We start from the raw sequence: 20,963 nt of genomic DNA, 5'->3' as shown, positions 1-20,963 counted from the left end.
TCGGTAGAACAACACGATTAATGAGCTTTTGATCGCCGGTGATAAATTTTGCTCGGCTGTTTGATCCATTTTTGTTGTCTCTTCTCTTCTGAAGATCAATTTAAAGTGAAAGATGAGGACGAATTATGAATGGTACAAAGGATTACATCCACCAGCGGAGTAGTGGATTTGGATTTTGAAATTTCATGTAAGAATTCTTCTTCTTGGCTTAACGACTTCTAAGGTCACGCCGGCCATCTAATGGCTTACTAGACTTGCTGATACCACGTAGTTGGATAGTCAGTCGTCACTACGGGGGGACGGTCCAGATGGGATTTGCACCCCGGTCCTGTCGTTTGGTGTAAGAAATGTAAGAAATAAACCCCTTAAAAGAGAGCTCAGTGCAGAAGCATTCGATAACGATACCAAACGGATCTTCAGTTCGTCTCGCACGCTCTTACTCGCCGAAGAATTCACAACGATGGTTTTCTTGTCGAGTGCTTTTGATTCCATGAGATTTCATGAGCTTGCACTTAACCTCTCGGACAACTCCATTCGAAACTTTCCATTTCGTCGCGTAATATCATCATTGACATTGCCCCCGGACGATTTGTGTTCCAATTCCGAGCGACTAATAACGAGTCCACTGGTTGTCTTTGGTCGGTTTTTGCGGATGAAGTAAAACCTAGCCGAGAGTGGGAAAACCAGCAAAGGGAAAATGGGTGTCCACAGCGTGTCTTTCGCTTGACTCTCGGCCGGTCTCTCCTCGAAACATTGGACATTTGCATAATGGAGGAGGCGAGCCTGATTGTTTGAGATTAAAAGCTTGAAGCAGGAATAAATTTCGCCTCACTTTCCAACCATCGGGGCGTCGGCTCGTGGCCTTAAGCGGGTTGCCGGATTTAATGGACAGCTCAGCCTAGCTCCACTCCGACTTTAGCGTCTGGAAAATTGCTTCTCCACAGAGCGGCTTTTGTAGAGGTCACAAAGGCAGTTGGGTTGCCGTTTTATTGCCATAAGCTACCGAAATTGCAACGTTTCACTGTTCATTCTCATCGGAATGTGATTCTAGCTTTTTATTTTGCTTTGCATTTTTTCCACTTCCTCCAATAACCCCTCCTTCCGGAAATGTCCCCTTATCGTGCTTGATCGATCGATGCATGCTGGGGGATATTTATGCTTATCCCTCTCTCCTCTTTGCCGAGGATCCAAATCAAACCAGACACATTATACGACCGCTGTCGGCGACGAACGACTGCTGCACACTATAAATCGTCTGTCATTAAATTGTCAATGAAACTTTGTATTGGCTCTCCCCCCTTAAAAAAAGGGGAGTTGGCTGACTGTAACATGGAGCAAAGAGCGACACAAATTGCAAGTGTGACAAACGGATCACTGCTTGTTGTAAGCAGTTTAAGCAATATTCTCAAAGTATCGATATAATGTTGTAGCTGTCCATCAATTTCCGATCGAACCCTCTCGCACAAGATGGATTGAGTCGATGTGTGGTACTTGAAATCCCCAACCCAACTCAGGTGAGTTTCGTAAAGCAAACTGATCCAATAAAATATGCTTCCAAGCTTTCCAGCAAACTCGTTTGAATATAGCATCAGCAGCAAGCCCTTAATCTCTCCCATGTCAATTACATCTCTACCGAGGAAGCCGTGAGGGCATTCGGGCGAAAATGGCAAATTGTCTCCAAAGGACGCTCTCGTCCTATCAATTTCAAAAACCGGTCCCCCGTGCGGCTCGTTCAATAACAAATTATGATGGACAATCGATTTTCCGGTGGCGTATTTCATCATCCATCCATCCATCCAACCATCCCAAGGAAATCGGGACCCATGGTAATTTAGCACGCGCCCAGCTCGTTCTGGTGAAGGTCAGTAGGCGGTGGTGACGGAAGTAGTTAAAGGCACACTTCCACCACCTTCTTCGCCCAACCCGTCCACACCGAGTCTGATGACAACGAGTGAGATGTCCTTCGTGGCGGGGATGGTGGCACTTTTTGCACTCGGTGAGAGTGAGTCGGTAGGAAAATCCTTGCGAATCGATAATGAGGCACGTTCGGGTGCCTCCCCGTGGCCTTGGTCCGAGATGTTGGGATCGAATGCCAGGCTTTGCATAATAATATTGGTGGTGACGTCCGGAAGCAAGTACGCGTACGTCTTGTCTTGGGGCTGTTTTTCGCTTTTGTTTATCTGATTTTTTTTTCTTCTGCTGCGTGTCCAATATCAGGAAACGGCAGGGATTATCTATCATTATGCGTTTTCGCTGTGCAAAGACGGACAAGTGGTTGATGGTTGTTTTTGTTTTTTGTTTTCTATCGGCGGTTGGAGGCATGATACTACTCAGTCCGGCGTATCATCGATTATTATCGGCACAATGATTAACCGTTCTGAGAAGATAAAGTAATTATTGAAACGGAACTGAAATTCAACTTATACCCGGAAGAGCTTTTAGCTACGTGCGCTTTTTTAATAAAAAAAGACTAGTCGAATTTTGAGGGAAAAAAAAACAAAATCCTACACGATGCTTCTTTATGTGAAAATCCGTCTCCGATGTGGCCCGGGAAGCAATAATTTTAGCATAACAATCGAACAAACACCATCATCAAAACCCTTTTACTTGTTTGTAATGGAACCGTTCCGGAGTTCACATGAAAAAACGATAACCGTTCCAGGATCAACCAGAACATATACACACCACCACCCACAGATAGCTACTCCGCCCCCCCCCCCCTCCTCTACATTCTGATCCAAAAATCAATTTCACATCCCAGTCGAAGAACAAGTCGATTCGACACAGTAACGATTCATACCATCAAGCACCACCATTTCGAAACCGTCTCTGATCTGTGGACTCTTCTCTTCACTCTGCTACCTATCGTTTGGACAAAAATCTGGTAGAAGATCCATTTACCGATGTGGCCGCTGTGCGCGTTACCGAGGAATGAATTCTGATTCCATAGTACACATAGCCTCCCTAAACGATCAATATCCAATCGATCGACATGCGGCAAAAGCGAAACCCCAAAATGAGAGATTCGAAAGGAATGGAATGGAGCTTTAGATATAGAACACAGTCACAAAACGAAGAAAGAAAACGGGCATTTGCGAAAGTAGTGTGCCACAATGCTACTGAATTAATAATAATATGGTGCCTTTGCTTCACCGATCGAGCTGCGAGCTACTGTACACCGCGCGTCGTGCCCCTATCAGTGAGCTTCTTGCCTAGCGACATTGTGCTTGGTGGAAAAAAGTGATAACACGATACAAACAGATGAGCGAAAAAGTTCGATTTCATCCTTTTCTCCACACATGTAAAATACCCGCTGAAAGAGAAATCAAAGTCGCGACGTCGTTGGATACAAATTTTGCAACACACAGCACAGCACAGCTCTTTTTATTACATCGTTGCAATCCTTTTTTGTGCGCACGGAAAGCTCCTTTCTTCTAAAAGATTACGCTTGAGAGCTGTCATTTGCTTTATGGATCATCTTCGCTAACTCGAGGCCACTTCTTGCACTGTGGCGACTGTTCCGACATTCGAGAAATGAATTTTAATGAGACAAAATGGCTATCCCCACTGACACCGTTTTAGTTCGCTCAGCAGAAACTGTGTGTGTGTGTGTGTGTGTTTCATGCATTCAAAATGTCGGTTAGCATCGAAAAGCTTCTTCAAACACCATCACAAGAGCGCAAATCGATCTGAATGCTCCTTCGGTTCGTTTGGGTGGGTATTGATACAACCCGCGCGGTACGTTACTCTCGAACGGAAACGAGTTTTGATTTGGCACGTTTAGGGTGTGTGTGTAGCATGTACAGTTTATTAAAGCAAGAACAGTTGATGTTGTGCTGCTTTTGTCTGTCAACCTATCACCGGAATAAACTGCACATATGCGATATTGAACAGCGCGCGTCACTCTTTACGGGCAATAGGAAAGTTATCACTAAGAATATCGTGGTTTTGTGTATCGGCTCGTCTATTGTTTCCTTCCCGAAGTGGAGTAACAAATCCGATAAAAGCATGCTAGAAGTCGCTCCCTTCAGCTGCTCGGTATGCTTCGAAGCAAGTCATTGAGGCAAACAAAAAGCAAACACGCTCACAAACTCTCCCCGCCCGTTCGAACAATAAAAGGAGAGTTCGACTAGAAGGAGGTATGCAAATTGAGTTCATGCAAAACTGGATCAGAGTACCGGTGTGATGCTAACCGAGCGTGTGCCGGAGAGCTGTGCAAAAGCTTAACTCACGCACGAGTGCTGCTGCTGACGGAGGACGGTCGTGTGGCTGATCGTGGCTGACCCTGTTTGCATATTGAGTAGGGTAAAGCATAATAATGCTGTCGGATGCCGGGTGTGCCAATTTTGCATCCGTCGTTTGTCGTCGACCGCGCGCTAAAGGCGAAGACGATACTCTCTACTGCATCGCAAAATCCGCCGAGGGCTTTCTTTTTCCGAAATTGGGCTTTCAACGGAAGGAGAGGACGGTAACCGTGCAATTCATATGCAGGTGTGTGTGTGTGTGTGTGAAGAAGAGATGCAAAACAGAGAAAGTACGTTGGCGTTGAAATTAGAGAGGATATGAATGCACGCTGCCGGAGGATTCACTCAACCGGTTACCAATAATGTTGGTTCCTTTCCCTCCCAGGTTTGTGTCCTATTAATTTAACAACTTTCCGTGCTAGGATGTTCAGACGGTCAAAAAAAAAAAACACACACACACAAAAGGAAAAGGAATAGTTTTAGCATAATAAACAGAGAGTGAACCATAGTGGTGGATAAATTGGCTTGATTATTTAGCACAAATTGAAAAAGTCCGTATTCAATTTCTTCTGCATCAGCGCGGCCTGATACTGGCAGCATGATATGAATCTCAAACAATGATAAGGGATGTGTATTTTTACTATTGTTTCCCCCCCCCCCCCCCCCCCAAACACACACACAAACACAAACAACTATCTAGTTTGTGGCAAATACTTTAACAAGGCGTGTGTATATGATAATGAAGATGATGATGGAGGCGCATGGTAGCTGGTAAATAAAATCAGTCAAAGAAAGCTATTCGTTTTTTTCCGGTGTTTGTAGATAATGAGATAACGAGTGGAAAGTAGTAACTTCACAGATAAGCCAATGAAATGTGATGCAACTGTGTGATGTGTAACAAATTAGAACAAAAATACATTACGCGCAGAATTTGTTCGATGGCTCGAGTAGGAGCAGAACGAATATATAAATTTACCACCTTTACATAACGATATAGTGTATAAACCTACGCCCACAGAATGTAAAATAATAATCCCACTATTTTAAAAATAACTAAATTACCAGGTAAATTACCCATTTTTTGATATTGGATGCTGACAGCGAACTTCATCATAAGAATATTATGGTACAAATTACATATTTACTAACAATTGTATAGAGTATGGAACGGGTAATGCTTCCTTCTCGCGCTATGGGATAAAAAGTACAGGGAGAGAGTGTGTGTGTTTTAACGTAAAATTCATAATATCTATACACTGCCCATCTATCTCCTTCAGCACTTGCAAACGCATTAGTGGTTAAGCAACAAACCAAAACTTTGGCTTCAATTAGACGGAACGAAACACACTGGAACGAGCGACACTCAGCTGTAGCTTTCGACCCCACACAAACGGGGCTCTGGGAGTTTGATAGGATTAGCTAATTTTGCTATTGCCGTTCACAACTACTCCTAGCTAGCCAGAACAATGGTGAATAATCGCGTCCATGATGTTGTATACACTTAGATATCATGCTTTTGCGTTTCACACCCGCTGTTGGGGTTGGGGTTTTTCTTTGCTTTATCTTTTGGCGTTTTTTCTCTCTCTCACTCTCCTTCTTCTACTTGCTTGCTTTTGCTCCACATGGTGATGCTTTTTTTTGAGTGGTGCCAGTAAATTGTGTGCCACCGTTTTCGCCATTCGATTGGTATTGGCTGGCGGTTTGCCGAAACAACGTGGTTACGATTACCTACTACCGATTGAGCTTACTTGTCTGTCGGAGTAAAACTGTGATATGAACAATACAAGCAAGGACAAACCTATGCAGCTGGCGGCATCAAACCGTGCGCAGGATACCGCCGTCACATCGTTCGAGGAGGTTCGCTGTACCTCGCTGTGGCCGCCTTCGCCGATCTGGGGGGGAAGGGAGGGAAAATCGTAACCGAGGATATGTTAATAATCAGAGCAACAACACGATAATAGATTGAATTCCGAGCGGATTCACACTACTTACTTGCTGCATATCACGCCATTGGTCGCTCGTCACGCCACTGTCAAACTCCAGCGCGTTATGTTCCATTTCACCGCCGAAATTGCTATCATAACCGGGCTTGCCAAATCGAACCGGATCGTTCGGTTGGGCAGGCGTTTCCGTGCCGTAGAAAATAAGATCCCATTGAGTGATTTGAGCTGTGTATTGAGGTGGAAGGAAAAGATGGATCAATTAAAACCGTTTTCTATAATCATTTCAAGATCAACATAAATTATAAGAAAAATATTCAAATTACAATAAAAAAAATTGAAAACAAAATTGAATGAACTAAATACTATATAAATATAAAATAAAAACGAACAAGTGCTAAAACTTAGCAATTTCTTCGAAATGAAAAAAGAAATATCAATTAAAAACATATAATAAAATGAAGAACAACGGCAAATGTATCACATTTCAAGCGAAAAAACAAGAACAAACAATTCATAATCAGCATTGCTCACTTGCAAGCATAACCAATCCACAGAGAGAGGATGATCAAACAGTCGCAGAGTCGCAAACCACGAAAAGGTGTAGTATCTGTGATCGAAAAACTATTTCATTTCGTTGATCCAATTAAAACTTTAAGCGATAATCTGTCCGCTACAATCGAATGAACTGTGGGAAGCTTTCTTTTATTACCTTCGGAAAAAAAGACTCTGACATCGAAGAAAAAAGCCACACACAGACACACTATAATTGCTCAAGAATTCCCACCCCTGTGTGAGCTTCCGCAGACTTGACACTATTAAGAAAAGTTTTCAAATTTACGACCAAACGGAACAGGTGTAATACCGTTTTGTGAACAAGAACAAGACACGCACACACAAAAAAGCATTCGAAACGCCTGCTCCTCAAACACGGCACTGGCACTGGAAAGTATCTTCTAAGCACACCATAATTAGTTAATTTAGTTAATGTCTTGTGAAAATATGCGAAATCTTTGCCCTGGCAAGAAATCACACCAATGACAACGACTTATGTCGTTCGGTAGGAACGTTCACACAGGAATGCCACGTGCCCGTTGACATGACATGCAGACGGCGAAAAACCAGGCGGCATGTGTATGGTGAGGAGGACACGATCTTGCACCAGCCAGGGTGACAAACACAACCGGGCATGGGCTTATGGAAGTATGTTTCTCTGTGGGCGTGTGTGTATTGAGGTGGAGTGAAAAACTTTATCGTACAGTTTTCAGAAGAGCAATGAAAGTGTTTTACTTGGAAGCACAGGCACAAGTTATCACCTTCCAGCACGTGGTCTTCGGCTTCAGTTAGTGTGCAATTTATTGGACAAGCACCACTACTAGCTGGCCCTGAGGTTGAGGGTGTGTTTGGATTTGGGATTTGGCCGGTGCAGTATTTAATGCACCCCGGTCAGGTAAAAACAGAAATCTTTAAAGAGATTTCAAGTGTTACCACCTACTACTTGAGGGTTGCTCAAGCTACAACAGCAACGGATGTTTACCAAACGTTCGACGATGCGCGTTTGTGTCCGATGGGAGGGTGTCATCTCGGGGAAGTCTGCTACAACACCGATCTACAGTAGCAGAAGGGAAAACTTATTCCACCACACGATGCACGATGAGTTGTATTGAGCCTGGTGCTGCATGGAGACCACGAGAAGCACTTGCTAAAAGTTTCCCATCCAACCATGTGTTTCAGTTGTGTTGGGAAGCGAAAGTTTGGCAGTTTATCCCAGGAGATGCAGTCATCGTGGCAAACAACACACCGCCGCAATGGTTTGAGCCTGGAGAAGAAGTCTTGAAGTAAAAGAGATTCCAGTACCACGCCACCAAGTTAGTTGGCGCCAAGTTGTAACACAAGAGGTTCGTGATAGCTTCGTGTGCGTATCTCGCGAACCACAACACGCCCGAGAAGCCTGCTTCATGTCGGCTACAATCCTATTTACCTGTTGGCGGGCACTCGCACACACACACACACACACACACAAAGGTCACGGAACCACGGAAGCCCGGAAGACTTGATGGTTAATGCGGATAGCACCATCCCACCCAGCTTCCAGCTAGAGCTTTCGATGACTTGGCTGAATAAATTTCCCAACGGTTTTTTGGTGAAACAGTAGATGAGAAACCGTCAAAAAGTTTATCGTTTCCCCTTGGGTGGCTTAATGTTATCACCAGCGAGCGAACGAACGAACGAACGCACGCCCGGTGCGAGGACATTCATTTTCGCGGTGGCGATGCCTTGTGTGCCTTAGCGGAGAACAATACCCGTTCACCTGGGCAGGCACGCGCGTGTGTGTCCGGAAAGGAGGGACTGGGAGATTTATTTCCCAGTGGTTAGTCAGTAGCACAAAGCTGCCGATAAATCAATGTTTGATATCAGCCACTCAACATGTTTGTTTGGCTGTAAAAATAGGTACGCGGGTAGATTATGTGCCAGATGTGGGAAGGAGTTTTCACTCCATTTAGTACGTCTGTAACGATTTTGCATAGATATCCTCCTGAGAGGGAGAGAGAGAGTTACGCAAATTGGAATTCATTATTTATCAGACTTGGAGTACTTGGAGACAGCGAATAAATGATAAGGAATGTTTTCCTGATATCTTGATCTTGTTTTGTTGAGGATTGGGAATTCCCGTTGCTTCTCGTTAGCAAGCTCACCCTCAGTTGCATAATATTCGATTACTGTATATATCCGGAGAATTCATCCAATAAACTTAAAATGGAAAGAAAACAAAAAAGACTGCAAATCCAAACTAAAAACACTACGAAAGGAAATGTAGAACAAGAAAACACAATACGATATCAGCTGCAAATAAGTACCCTTTCCGTGCTTCTGGTCGTTGGAAGACGAAATGAACGAGCTCTGCGTGCGACTGTAGTACGGCGAGGACACGTAGGACGGTGGAATCGGCTGTAAGCTGGACGATATTTTGCGCGGTATCGCATCGATGATGTCCGAGTCGGGGAAAAAGATCTTGGCACGTGACGGTTTACCGAGCGAAGAAGCACCACCATTACTACCACTCCCCGCACCCGTGCCGACCATAATGCCGGGTGGTGCCGGTAATTTGGCTCCAGAAGTCATCGCTCCCTTACCGGCGGTTGGTTGAAATTGGAAGTTATTGTTGGCGGGCACACCGGAACTTGAACCACTTGGCCCAGAGTTAAGCTTCACGACCGGTGGTGGCACTTGACCTATCGTGCCGGACCCGGAGGACGAGGTTAGCAGTGGCATGTGTAGATCGTGCTCGTCTCGGATGGATGAGTAGGGTTGCAGCTCGGGATAGAATTGTTGTATTTTGTCGTACTGCTGAAAGACCTTCGGTATGCGTGCGTTGATGGAGGAAGCGGCTGGGTAGCGGTCGTTGTATGTTGGGCTTGCGGTTACGGTGGTACCGCTGAGCGATACCGTCGATGTTCCCGCCACTCCTGAAGGTGGTACACTACCAGCACCACCACCGCCGCCCAACGTCGCGCCGCTTTGTTGTGAGGAGGAGGAGGAGGAGGAGGACAGCGTTGTTAATGTGCCACCGCCACCGGCAGCCGTTGTAGCGGTGGTGGTTGTGGTTTTGCGAACCGACGATGATCCGGCCGAAGATGCTGAGGACGAGGACGAAGCAGACGTGGAAGATGGGACGGACGAGACGGATGACTTGGATGGTGAGCTTTGGAAACCATTCTGTTTGACCTGTTTCGGTGCCTTGATAGCGATCTGCTTATCCTGTATGTTTGAGGTCGCCGCATGGTATTTGTCCCCCTTGCCATAATTAATAGTTTGCAGCGGTGGCGGTGGCTTTTGTTTGGAGGAGGGATTTTTTCGGCCACCACTGTTCGAGCTTCCGGCACCATAATTGTTGAGGTACATGTTTACCGTGGTCTGTTGGTTTCCCATCGCCGACGAAGGCCGTGCGGTTGTGGTTTTCGACGAGTTCTTATTCGACTTATTTTTGTTGTTCTTTCCTTTGTTGCCACGATTGTTGTTGCTGCTGGTACTACTACTACTGCTGCTGCTACTACTACTGCCTGAACTGTAGGCCGGAGTCATGCCGTATTGAACCGAAACCGACGAGCCTGTTTGATGGTACTGAGTCTGATACTGTAGCTGTTGCTGTTTGCGGTTCGGTTTCGACGCTGCCGAGGACGAAGAACCGGAGGCCATTCCAGACGATGATGAGGAGGACGATGTTCCCGACGATGAGGATGACGACGAAGAGTAGTAATTCTTTGATCCTCCACTGACCGTGTAGCTGTTGAAACCGGAGGCGGGCAGGATCGGTGGCAATGCGGGCGGTGGCGTTGAATACGGTCTCGAGACATTCGGTGGATCGTTCGGATCCGGTGGAATGCTTGTACCGTAAAGCACCAGCGACCAGCCTCGTATGACCGAGTATCCTAGCCCGATAGCATATCCGGTTGAGAATGGCAGCGTGTAGAGAGAAATGGAATCGATATAGGTATAGGTAAGCGGGTACAGAACACCATCCGTGCCCGTAAATGCCAGGGATGTCACATTTGCAACAAGAATCGATGTTAGTTTTAATTAAAATCGATCCAACGCTCATTAACAAACCGGCACCGACAGTAACGCTGGAATTGCACGAGCATTTGAGATTGGAAAGCGGAAATGCCTTCATTTCCGCCCGTCGGCTTAACGCGTTCGAATATCGCAGCGCAATGCTGAATCCCCGGCCAAACGTCAAACGGGTTCACACCCGTCGTCACCGAGAAGCAATTGAGAGAAGCCAATTTATAAGGCATGATATGATTAATGGCTCATTTGGGATAAATGAGTCATTGTGACGGGTGGATGAAATGCACCGGCGACGATTCACCGGAGATGAGCGTGACATCATTTGACGTGTCTTTGGCGCAAATTTGAGGAACGGAATTGAAACCTTAATTCATTTAGAAACCATTCCTGTTTAACCTGTACACATATCTACAAGGCAGGATATTTCTACTTGCGTAATTGATTTTAGAGACGAAAGCTGAGATTCTATTAAACGTACAACTTCCTTTCAACTTGCTGGTAGATTCCACGAAAGAAATTCAACACCCAGCATTGGTTTTTGAGGAAAAAAAGGCAAACTTACCTAACAAACGGCCTTCGTTGTGGATCTCCAGCTGCCAGGTACCGTGTGGTGCTTCACCCCAAGTGTGCACCGACATGAACGGCCACTGATTGAACCCGGACCGGGACAAATCGTGGGATCTAACGGTTTCGCAATATGCAGACAAATGGCGGCGGCGTGAAGAATGAAAAAAATTGACAAAAAAAAAAAAAGAAGGAAAGTCAAACAAGTCGCTCCGGATGAATACGAATACGCACAGGATGCAGGCTGTTGGCCTGTACGGATAAAAAAAATAGGATTCTGTCTTTACCTTGGCGTTAGCAGCGTGACTCGCGTACCGGATGGCGAGGTTAGGAAGATTTTGATATCGCCACGTCGTTGCGAGGTAAGGGTGATTTTTGCCTGTACGTGCTCGAGATAGTTCACGCCCATACAGTGCTCCACAATCAGCTGCATGGTGACTTTGGTACGGGGAGGTATTTGTCTGCAAAAACATGAAGCCCAAGGTAGAACGTTGAGTGAATGTGTAAGCACAATCGTTGCTTCAAAAGGCTTTCAGCGGGACGGACTAGAATTTCAGGCCCACAAAGGCCTCTCTGCATGTGTGTTTGGTCATGCGAGAAACTTACTTGTCCAGATGGCGGGCGTTGATTTCGCAGACCTGCTGCTCCGGGACGGTTTTCCAGGTGCGCGCCAAACGGACCATGGCCGCTGCATCCATTAGGCCGTAACCGAACGAATGGGACACCCGTCGACCGACACCGTTTACCGACCAGTTCGGATCGATTAGGTTGGCCGGTTTCGCCGTTCTGACGACTAGAAAAACAGCAAAGAGGAGTCCAAAAAAAAAAAGACCCCGGGAAATTTGTGTGAGTGGCGGACCTTTATTTTTTTGGTGCTAAATTCCACCCTGAGCGAGATGAGCATTGTTTGACTTACCGATATGTTGTAGATCACGCCAGGTTAGATTACGGTTAGCTTCCAGCACCAGTGCCGCAATACCGGCCGCAAGCGGTGCCGATGCCGAGGTACCCGTATGCGACGACGTGCACGTATGATGGAGATCCGTTGTGATCACCTGCTTTTCGTTCGTGTTGCCACTGCTGTACGTCGTGGCGAGCGTGGAGCTACACATTTCCGAGAACCTGCAAAAGTTGAAAAGCCCAACACCATAGAACGTTAAAATCTGCTGCCACTGTTTAAACACAGCTCGCCAGCAGCAAAGCCATGCCAATAATACTCACCAAGGCACCTGACCCTCCTGCGAGGTGGACGATATCGAAAGCGTCCAGATGGAGTTGGTGTAGCCATCGCAGTTGCAGTTGTCATGCTCGCGACCACCATTCCCGGAGGCCCAGATAAATATGGAACCCTTGCCACCGCGCCCATTCCGCACACCCTCGATGAAGGCGCGCGTTGCCAGCTCGCCCGGTCCGTCCACCGTTTTCCCGTCATCGTCCGGGCCCCAGGACGCACTGTAGATGTCGATGTGCTGCGAGTTGTGACCGAGCGAGCGTGCCTCCACAATATCGGTCACGTCACCGTCCAACATTCGCACACCGCCAACCTTCGCACCGTACGCAATGCCAACAGCACATTTGGAATTGTTGGCCGTCGCAGCCACCTCACCAGCGCACCGCGTTCCGTGCCGGTTCGAATCGGTTAGATCGTAATGGGGCATCGGATCATTATCGGAGCTATTTACATCGTACGATGCGTATGGATCCTGAGGAAAGGTGCAAAACCGATAATTAGGGTAGGCATTACAATTGGAGCCTTCTGATGTAAGCATTTTAATAATTTAACTTAAAGCTACACATCAAAGACACTGCTTTCAAGCGCTCGAAAGCATTCTCCGAACGCATCACGGGGGAAACATTTGCTATTCTGAGGTTCGTATCGGTTACATATATTTATCGACCATTCTAGCAAACATTACCGGTACGTGTGGCCTTTGAATGCAGAGCCTGTGTTTACCTGTATCTGCCAGGAATTTGTTTTTATTGATGTAAAACTATTATCTGCTAGCACGATTCCGCTACTTCTGGACCACCATGGTGGTACCGCAGGTGTCACCACCATACGCTAACATGTTTGCATTGTTCTTTCAGCTGTAAAGGATTTGATGTTGACATTCCGAAACAGGTGGAACACACACAAAAAGAATAATAACGATAGCATGTGGTCACCATCAATCCCATAGTAGCGAGCTGATATAAGCTGCATCATCCGGTGGCACCATGAAACAGGATTAATTTTGATGCAAATGCCCTGTTTCATGGGATTGGGACTCACGGCTGAGCAATCGTAATGCTGTAGCGGACAGGTTAACACATTTATCATCCCTTTCCATGTTGGTGGTTCTGGGCGTACAGCCTCTGCTGGTGCTAGATACACAGTTAGTGTGATGTAATAAACTGAAAGTCCCAAATAAAAATGGAAACTATTGACAAGCCCCGTCCTTACGGTTGGATGGAAACTAGCACAATTGGTAGGCACAGTACAAAGATTGAAAGACAACAAGACCAGTGCCAAAGTCAAGATCAGTATAAATATTCATGCGCACGAAAACACATTAAGCACAGCATCGTGTCAGGTACGAGGTTTGGGTCATGCACACACACACCGATATGCGTTGCGAAGTTCTGCTCAAACAGTAACGTATTTGCAGCGCTAGGGGGAAAAAAAGAACTACACAAGGGTACAGCCCGGTACAGCTTGGAACCAAAGGGACATCAGGACTCGTTTCGTTCGGGAATGGGTGAGTGCAATTAAAAATTCTGCACACGACAGCTTACATCGTTTCGGCACAGAAGGTGATCAGGGGTAGTGTAGAACCATTCTTTTGACCTACCAAAGCAGAGTGCGAGTGTACAGCATCATGCAGGCCACAATGGACAAGCTACGGCACAAGCCAATGTATGTGCGCAGTGGGAGGAAAAATTTGTTTGCACTCCCCTGAAGGTGCAAACGGAACAAGTGAAACACACGTGAGCATGAAAACTCATCACACCGATGGGGTAACAACACACGACGGAGGATTCGGTTCGAGAGTTTCAACCAAGTGGCAAGGCAGAGTGCAACAAAAAACTGCACCAAACCATGCCACTTCTGCTCTGTGCGCTGGGTTAAACTTTTTCAACCACCAGGTGACCAGGTGGGAATTTTTACACCCTGTTAATTTTTTTTGTTGCGCTCAGTATGATTAGGGCTTGTGGAACAATGGCCCGGATGTCCTTTGCAGGCTTTCCTGTTTGAAATTTGTTTCGATGGCAATTGCTGGCGCTTACTTTGAACTTTCCTCTTTACTGATGATGTAGTGGAGCGCTCCTTTTAAAGAACAGTACGGAATAATGCATTGAAGATGGCGTTTTACTCACATAATTATGCTCCAAATCCGGATGATCCGATTCTAGCCCATCGTCCAGAATCGTTACCACGACACCTTTCCCCGTAACGCCTTCCTTCCACGCAGGAATCACATTCATGTCTAGCCCGTTGCCACGATTCTGTAAGAAACGATATCGGTTATCGGGTTCGTCGCATCATGCGAGACAAACAAACGCCCCACACTTACCAAGTACCACATTTCGGGCCATTTTGGATCGTTTAGCTGGATGGGCAGCTGGTACGCTTTCGTTAGCGGTCGGAAGTCACGCTTCTGGCGCGATTTAGCGCGCTGCTGTTTCGCCCATCGAACACGCCGGTCCGATTCCAGCCGCTGCTGGTGAGGTTTGGAGGGATTAAGCGAGCGTTTGTGCAGTCGACTGTGCTCGAAGTGGTAGTGTTCGTGAAAGATCTGTTGAAGGAAGAAAAAAGGAGTTTTTAAGCATTGAAAAAATGGCGAATCTTCTGCTGTGTGGAAGACATGGTAGGGAAACAACCTTGTTTTATCATTAGCCAACACAAATTCTCTAACATTCTAACTGTCCTTTACACTCGGTCTTAACATAGAAAGCACACACAAAAAAGCCTCTCCCATAAACCTAATCAGCGACCCAAATTATGGAAAAGGGATCAACAACTGCGTTAACTTGATGGCTCCTCCGAAAAAAAAAAACAAAAGATAAAGGCCTCCCGCTTTCCGGGATCCCGAGTTTCCGTATGTTCTACTTGTGTTTCGCAACAAAAATTCATTTCCTCCTGTGTGTCCCCCCACTGTAAGCCGCCTACAGAACAGTCAACCGTCTTCAAAAAAGCTGGTCAGATTAAGAAGTGAAACACAACACACCTTTTTACTTTGTCCACAGAGTGTGGTCGACGGTGGTTCCGAGCGGTTATGTTTCACAAGCAAGCGAACAAATCGCGGACCCTGCGAGCAAAGCTTTTTTCAAACTCTCACGGGTTTTTTTTTATTGTGGTACCGTCCGCCCCATGGGACACGTTGCTGGTAGCAACGGATTTATTAATGAGTTCGGTTACGGTAGAGTTTTTAAATTAATTTTTATAATTGGAAAAGTATGACGGCGCATGCATTATGGTGAACGGATTAATGGTTGCGTTCCGTAGAAAACATTATTTTATGTAACGAATTTTTTGCCCTAAATGAACTGTATTTCAAAGTACTTTTTGTTTTCGGGTTCAGAAATGTAATACAATGTAAATGTTACGCAGGAGGTAACATTGTATGACACATTCCTTCAGTGGAAATTATGTCGTAATACCAACCAACGATTGAAAATCCTGCATTGTAACACCTTTCCCCGGATTGCTTTCCCCATCCATTGCTGCTACAGAACTTTGAAATTGGTAATGAAATAATTTGGTGTATTTCCATGCACCCACATACACAAAACACTCCCGCACGCTCCCGCTCTCTGTTTTTTTTTTTTGCGCTCGGCCCTGTAATTTACCCACTACCCGAATAAATAGTGCTTCACACTAACCAACGGTGCTGCTGCTGCTGCTAATGAATTTAATTTAAAAGCAATGTTTCGAGCATCTGCACCCTGCTTCTGACGGTGCGCTATCGGTTAACCGGAATGACCCGCCCGTTGCCAATCGTTACCACAACACGTTGGGTAAGGTAAGCTGTGCCGTGATGTGCCCGGTGTGAGATAAAGGATAAAATAGAAGGATGGAAAGGTTTGTCCTTCATACCAAATACCGTTGTTTTGCAAGACGATGCTAGGGGCCAGGACTGGCTATTGGTACGGGTTTAAAAAAAAAATGGATAGGAAAATCCCTAGCCGTGTATGGAACGGGATTTTATTGGGTTTCCAGCTCACTTCACAATCATTTCTATCCGATTGTCGAATATGGAAGTGTATAGGAACGTTTGTAGGTGCGTGCACAGCTATTCATATGCTAATATTTGTGGGAAATTGTTTTCCGCAAAGCATAGGTGAGGTTTAAACCAGCACAGCAGTTTAAGACAACTGTACCATACTGCAGTTAACGGGAACCCAAGTAATTGTGTAAGTGTCATAGTACCTTTTTAATCCCAGCCAGATCTCTCTCATTTCCTGTTAGTGTATAATAAAAAGAGCCTTTTATCGTTCATTAATAGGCAACTAGTCTCGGGGACAGAAGAATGACATTAGAGAGAAGTTTCATTGAAATAAAATATGCTTTAAATTTTATGTTTTTTTTCTGGAATAAAAAAGGTTCAATTTACGGGACTTTGGAGATTTTCAATTTGGATAAGTTAATTATTTAATGCTGTCTGATCCAAGATGACATTCTCAGACAGTATCACTCAAGAAATTTTATTCTATTTCTTCATCTTCTTTGGCTTTACGACCTCAATAGGTTTTGGCTGTTCATTACTGGCTTTGCTTAACTTATTGTACTCTTGAAGATCGGTTCAGCCTAAGTCATATAATGTCTGACTTCTTTGACTTTACTTATCCCTAACTGGATGCAATCAACTGATGGTTGTCCTAAAATGTACTGCCATTTTTAAAAAGTGTTGCCAATTTGTGAAATCATATGAAAACCCCTGTTGGACACTGACAATGGAAAGAAATACCAGTTTTACCGTCCTTCGAAATTTCTGCTCCATTATTACAGACAACCTTTCATGAGTTACTGCTAAAACGCACACACCATTGTCCTTGTTCCACAATAGAACACACAAACAGACGAGTTTTCCTTCATCGATGATGGGGCCCTGTTCTTGAAAGGTTCAATGTCGAAAAGATCTTCCAGACAAAGTGGACACAGTCGTTCTGTTTGTTTGCATAAACAAATCCAGACATACCTTTCGTCATTAGCCTCAGGCAATCACAGAACCGAGCGGAAACAAAATGCTTTTAATATTTGTCTTCAAAGTAGAGGAACTTTGGGACAAAATCCCCACTTCATTTAGATCAATAAAAACTGTAAATTGTAGTGTTAAACAATACCCACCGCTTTCGAATATAGTGCAGGAAGTTCGACCCTTATGAAACGTTCAACGGTTCACTTGACACGATGGATTTGTAGACAGCACGAAATAAGTGCCAAAATCATTACGCTGACAAACTTTTGCTCCAGAGGCACAACATAGAACACTCATTGTCTCATCCCCTTGAGTGCAGGACTATGGAGATGAGAAATTTAATTACTTCTACTTCTTCTAAGTTCACACATATACGCACGCTTGTTAGAAACATTCAAATAGCTATGTGGTATTGCAGAAAGCTTTGGTTTTGTGGTCTCTCGTCAGCCATTTAGCAACATAGTTTCCCATAGCACTATGGGTTTATTCTGCACATGTACAGGGAGAATTCATTAGACATCAGGCGAGTGAAATGTGAAGTGATTGTTGTGTTGCCAAGTGGTTCCCGTTTCTGTTCCCTTTTTTGCGCATGTTACAGGGAAGTAATTTGGCTCGTAATTTCGGAAGGATGCAGTGTGTGTTCTTGTACTTGCTACTTTACGTTGTGGCCGAGATTTGTTGCACATACACACGCTTCAAGTTTACAGTTTTTGTTATCTTTTTGATGGTTGGTTGTATCAACAATAATGCACAGCACGTCAATGGAGGCGCATGGTGGCTCATACAAGACGACTACGGGGTCAGCTGTATTTACCGGAGATGTGTGTCCCGGCTGCGGATAACTAATGATCGAACGTCGTTAAACAAGTGGTTTGCTTTTTGTGTGCACCAACCGTGGTGACACTTTTGAGAAATTGTGTTGCTGTCAGCTCAAGCAACGACTCTGCCTCTGTGGCCGACGAAACAAAGGGTTGCCTGTTTGGTTGCTGGCGGGAACCGGGAACATCTTTGCAGAGGTAATGTACAGAAATTAGCTACAGCTTTCCCTGGGGTTGCAAGTAATGTGAGACTTGCCAGTAACCGGAGAACGATGATTGATGGTTTGTGAGACCATTTTCTATCAGCAAACAATCATGTGAGCGATTGTTGTATCATTATTCCCTGTGGGTTCTCCAGCTGCTACTATCACAGGAAGTTTAAATTAAATTTAATTATGCTTTGTTGAAAAACTTGTTATGGGGTATCCCGTGATTCGTAAAACTTTTTCAAACACATAATGCGCATATCGAAACTTTTCGATTAATTATTGTTTATTAACCTTATGCTAAAGGCGATACTGCACACAAAAAGGCAGCTCAAAAAAGACGACGGTCATTAATGAGCGCGCGCTGCTGTCATGATTTATTTATTCCATCGCTTTGCTGGCCTCTTTTTTTTCTTGCTGCGTCCTTTCACACTCATCATAGAAGTTGTAAATGACCCTTTGAGATCAAATAGGCAAAAGGCGAAAGCTAACGCAGCATAACAGCAACAAAAAAAAAAGCAGCCCCCAATTTCCATCCTAATCACCGGCGGTCGTTTCCAGAAGGTCAAACTTTTCCAATTAATTAACCGCTGCAGACTAGCGAACACAATATCAGTTCCTATTAGTTCCGCTGTTGTTATTGTTGTTGTTTTTCTGTTGCGCTGCTTTACGCATGAGACAATGGTTTTGTTCGAATCTTGCATAAGATTGTTCAAATTTTTCTGCTTTATATCTCATTCTTTGGCAAATGGGTTTGCAACTGACAGGGAGAAGGCTTTCTCTTTCTTTCTCTATAAATAAATCTAATCACCAGACGGGAAAGGACAAAAAAACTGCATTAAAAACCCCCTTAATAATCCTTTGGCCTGGGGCATGGTTGATCCTTTTCGGCTAAGATAAACGTGTCCTTATCACGCCATGTTAATCACAGTGGACACAATGATACAGCCCATTAGTAAACTTTCAACTTTCCGGACCGGCTTTGTGGTATGATTGATACTCTCTTCATTAATTCGAATCAGAAGTACGTAAACATTTTGTGCATAGGGAAGGGAAGGGAAACTAAGTTTGGCCAATAAATTACACCTATAGAACAGCACCATCAAGCCATTCAATTAATAAAACTGAAGGTAAACCCCTTAGTGAGTGTGAGAGCCTTTTTTTTCCTTCCGAAGCGTGTAAATGAACAATAGTAATTAATATTTGTACATGTAGTCCGTCCTTTACTGGCTAGTAAAGTCGATTTGTAAAAATGTGAACTCAACCTTTTTTTTTTGGCACCAGTTCACATTCAGACAGCTCCACTCTATAAGGGATGGAGTCTTTACCCTCAGCCAAGTAACAGAATAGCGTCGAGGATAGAGAAATAAATGATGCTACGCAGCAATTTCGGGTGAGAAATAAACTCTGCAGATATTTTTTTTGCCGACCCCTTAAAAGCTTCATCGGCGGATAGAATGGATAGAAGAAGGCAGAAAAATGCAGAACTAAATTAAATTACAGTTCGCTGACCGCTTGACCAGTCCGAGGATTCGCCACTCAGTGCGAACAGTGCCAGCCGTCTAATATCGGGTAAATGGATGCAGTGTACAAGCAAAAGTTGTTCCAACATTCAGATAGAGAGTGAGACGGTCGGAGCACACGAAAGAAAATAGCTAGATTCAAAAAATTTTAAAATAATGACATGATAACAATTTTTGGCAAACGGCATCGATATAAAACTGACACGGCCGGCTTCGTAGACGTCTTTTTGGCACGGTGCTTGCAGAGAATGGTCCCTCCCGAATGGTCGTTTTTTTTAGCGACCATCTTAACGGTCGGAAAGGGGATTGCTTTTGCCAGCATCGCCACGGTGCAATTCAGGTCAATATTCTGGCTGCCTGGCAGCTTGTGAAGGAAAGCCGACCGGACTAGCAAGCGTATTGCACACTCCATCATCTCGCCATAATCTGGATGGAACAACGGGAATCGGGACGGGACCAGCAGTCTGATGCAGGCAAATGCATGTTCCCGCTTGTTTCGAAGCATCAGATCTCTGCCCTCCATCGTCTCTAACACTGCCCGGAAATGATGCTAGCGACACATCTTCGGTCAGTGACTTCTTGCAGCAGTCCCTTGGGAGAAACGGGATCCCTTTTTTGCATGCTTATTTGTCTCTGCAGAACATGAAACTGAAAGCGTTCTGTGACCGGCAAATCACAGCGCAAAGACATTAAGGTTAAAAACCTATTCCCTGCAGAAAAAGTCGTAAAACTTTGCTCCGGGCGATACAATCGCGCCCGCTCCATTTCCATTCTATGTGGGCTTTTGGGATGGGAATCGGTTTTTCTTTCTTTTTGCAGTGCAGCCCTTTTGATGCTGCGTAGTGGCTGAGCATGCATTTGTCGGGCACATTCTTTTCACCGAGTTTATGTACCACGAAGTGTAACGCGTTCGTCGTCGT

General features: G+C 45.0%; 2 protein-coding genes across 3 annotated transcripts in view; one reads left to right on the top strand and one right to left on the bottom strand.

Moving 5' to 3' along the window:
• The window catches only part of LOC126557483 (3-phosphoinositide-dependent protein kinase 1), a 386,951-nt gene that overhangs the window by 89,999 nt on the left and 275,989 nt on the right, over positions 1–20,963 (top strand). The window lies entirely within an intron of this gene.
• LOC126556825 (furin-like protease 1) overlaps positions 1–20,963 on the bottom strand; it is a 70,386-nt gene that overhangs the window by 4,262 nt on the left and 45,161 nt on the right. Inside the window, exons 2-10 of the mRNA XM_050212344.1 lie at positions 14,872–15,093; positions 14,675–14,803; positions 12,539–13,020; positions 12,234–12,439; positions 11,924–12,110; positions 11,605–11,778; positions 11,316–11,434; positions 6,230–6,412; positions 6,043–6,126 (exon numbers count right to left, since the gene is read on the bottom strand). Of these exons, the coding sequence (XP_050068301.1) occupies positions 6,043–6,126; positions 6,230–6,412; positions 11,316–11,434; positions 11,605–11,778; positions 11,924–12,110; positions 12,234–12,439; positions 12,539–13,020; positions 14,675–14,803; positions 14,872–15,093 (1,786 nt within the window). The remainder of the gene's footprint in view (positions 1–6,042; positions 6,127–6,229; positions 6,413–11,315; positions 11,435–11,604; positions 11,779–11,923; positions 12,111–12,233; positions 12,440–12,538; positions 13,021–14,674; positions 14,804–14,871; positions 15,094–20,963) is intronic.

This window comes from Anopheles maculipalpis, chromosome 2RL (genome assembly GCF_943734695.1).
Source record: "Anopheles maculipalpis chromosome 2RL, idAnoMacuDA_375_x, whole genome shotgun sequence".
Taxonomy (NCBI): Eukaryota; Metazoa; Arthropoda; class Insecta; order Diptera; family Culicidae; genus Anopheles; species Anopheles maculipalpis.
This window is presented reverse-complemented; position numbering and strand designations above follow the sequence as displayed.